General features: G+C 66.2%; 1 protein-coding gene across 1 annotated transcript in view; it reads right to left on the reverse strand.

Annotated features, from left to right (window-relative positions):
* Positions 1 to 2240, reverse strand: part of SSBP4 (single stranded DNA binding protein 4) — an 18116-nt gene extending 15876 nt beyond the window's left edge. Inside the window, exon 1 of the mRNA XM_008590766.1 lies at positions 2028 to 2240. Coding sequence (XP_008588988.1) covers positions 2028 to 2240 — 213 coding nt within the window. The remainder of the gene's footprint in view (positions 1 to 2027) is intronic.
* Between the last annotated feature and the right edge of the window lie 310 nt (positions 2241 to 2550).

Raw genomic sequence — 2550 nt, forward strand, 5'->3', positions numbered from 1 at the left:
CCGCAGCCGGGACCGCGGGCTGGCGCGCACGCGCAGAGCTCGCCGCGGGGGGCGGGGGCCGGGGGCCAGTCTACACACGGGCGGGCCACGAGCGCGGAGACGGCCGCCCGGGGATACACAGCTGATGGCGCTGCACAAACACACCCCAGAAAGGACCGGCCTCCCAAATCGTCGCACGCCCAGGAACACAGCCACACACCTAGTCACAGCGACACTTAAGCTTCAGCACTGTACATAAGTCCGCACAGCTGCTGCACAACTCCCCATAGCCCCATAGCGCTCCAGGCAGCCACACTGGCTGTACTGCCCCGCAAGGCCACCCGCACCCAGCACGCGTGGGAACCACCACATACGCAGCTCACTCAGCGACACACACACACACCCATGCACACAGCTCAAATAGTGACTGTCAGAACTAAACACACAGGCCACAGCACACACAGGCGCACAGAAACGCGCTTACGCAGGGCTTTGCCATAGCTCCCAACAGCTCTGGAAAGCGCCCGCGCAGCTACTCGCGGGTCACCTGGGGCGCACCATCGCAGCCTCCCGAGGGCTCTGCACGCACACTTGGGGTCTCACTGCGCCACAACCGATCCAGCTCCACACAGCCACATGTCCTCCGGACACGCACAGCCAAACACCCACCCGCAGCCACACAAGCCACACAAAAATAAGCTCCTGGGGATCCCCAGGCCACACCCTGGGAGCCACCCTGCACCACCCCACAGTGATACTCCAGTGTCAGTAGTAGGTGCTGGACCACTGTTTGGTGGCTCTGCTTCTCAGCCTCGGTGTTGGCATCTGTAAATGGAGCGCGTGCTACTTTTAATTGCCCCTCTGCAGGAGTCACGGGGCAAGCAGTGGGTGTCCCATTCCCCTCCTGGGCCCTTCTCCTACCCACAAGGGGTGTGCAAAGGAGGTGGGGGCTGACACTGGGGGCGGTGCCTGGAAGGAGTGGAGGCCTGGGCGCCAGGGTTCCTGTGGGCCGTGTGCACGTGGACGTGCGTGGGTACGGCGGGGGAGGCGGTCAGGTTGTGACTCGGGGTCTGGATGTTTCTGCGTGTTTGCCACGGGTATGGGGGGGTGCGTGAGTGCACGTGTGCATCGTCGTGGAGGGGATGACAGGCACCTGAGGAATGGTCGCTGCCCGGGCGGCTGTTGCCGCAGGTGTGCGGAGCTGAGCTGCCCAGAGGCAGGGTGGGCGCAGTGTGCGCGCGCGAGGAAGGTCGCAGCTCCCTGGGGCCTGGGCCGTGCAGCTGTGCACTCACGTTTCCTGCGCCGTGTGTGCGTGTGAGTGACAGAGAGTGTGAATGAGTCCCGTTCCTGCTGACCCCCCATTCTGCCTCCCCGACGGAGGCCGGTCCCCCGTACAAGACAGCACCATCCCCCACTCCAGGCCATCCGGCGGGCGAGAAGTCGGGAGCCGCCGGGGTTCCAGACACCACCAGGAAGGGTAAGGCAGGGCCAGCCCCAGTCCCGCCTTCTCCTCGAGGGGCCCCAGCGGCGGGGAAGTAGGGCGCCAGCCCTTCCCACTTCCTGTCCAGCCGGCCACCCCCTCCCCCGCTTCCTCTCCCGCGGGCCTCCAGGCCCAGGGCCGGCGTGGAGGAGGGGTCGGGCCTGAGCGCCGAAGGGGGCGCGGCCTGCACGACTTCACCGGGCCTGGGGCCAGCGACCGCCCGGTCCCACACCACGGGTGAGCGTGGGCGCCAAGGACGCCCTCATCACCCCTCCCGTCACTAATCTCAAGCGCCCACTCCCAACAGGGCACCGAGAGGGTGTGGCTCGCCCAAGTCACACAGGACGTTGGTGACAGCTGGGGCTCCCGGCCCGGTAGACGCTCCTCCTGCCACCTTATCCACAAAAGCTCTGTGGCTCCCCAGAATCCTGTGTGTCCTAGGCGGGTCCCTTGCCCTCTCCGAGCCGCGATTCCTTGAATGCATGTGAGTCTTCATCCATCCCATAAACATTTATTGACCGCCTGCTGTGTGCCGGTCTCTGGGGACCCAGCCGGGACACGTTGCTACCTCCCGTGGGGCAGAGGGTCTGTGGGGTAGGCGGACAGTCAAAAGCTGGCGACTCAGTCGGATAATTTCAGGGAGTGCCACGTGCTGGGCAGGAGGAGGGGGCCCGGTGGAGAGGGCGGGCCCGGGCTCCCGGAGGCGGGCGGAGGCGCCGGCAGCCCCGCGGGCTGCTATGGGGGTGGCGCGGCGGGCGGGGGCGATGAGCGCGGTTCTCATGGCAACCGGGCAGGCTCTCCAAACACCGCCCGGGAGCCGGCAGAGAAGTCTGGTGAGAGCCGGCTCTGGGCCCCCGGCAGCGCCAGGGGCGCGCAGACGCGCGCACGCCCAGACAAGGCGCGCGCCGTTGGAGGGCAGAAACTACAGAAAGGGGACCCCACCACGAAAGAGGGGCCACGGGGGGCGGGACTTTTTTTAACAAGGGGGAAGGGTGGGTCTGAAAGGTCTACAAGCAAAATGCTCAGACTGCAGTCACAGCAAGTGCAAAAGCTCTGAGGTGCGCACGCGGTTGAAGTGTAGGCACAGCGAG

The sequence above is a fragment of the Galeopterus variegatus genome, unplaced genomic scaffold (assembly GCF_000696425.1).
Source record: "Galeopterus variegatus unplaced genomic scaffold, G_variegatus-3.0.2 Scaffold6353, whole genome shotgun sequence".
In the NCBI taxonomy this organism is placed as follows: Eukaryota; Metazoa; Chordata; class Mammalia; order Dermoptera; family Cynocephalidae; genus Galeopterus; species Galeopterus variegatus.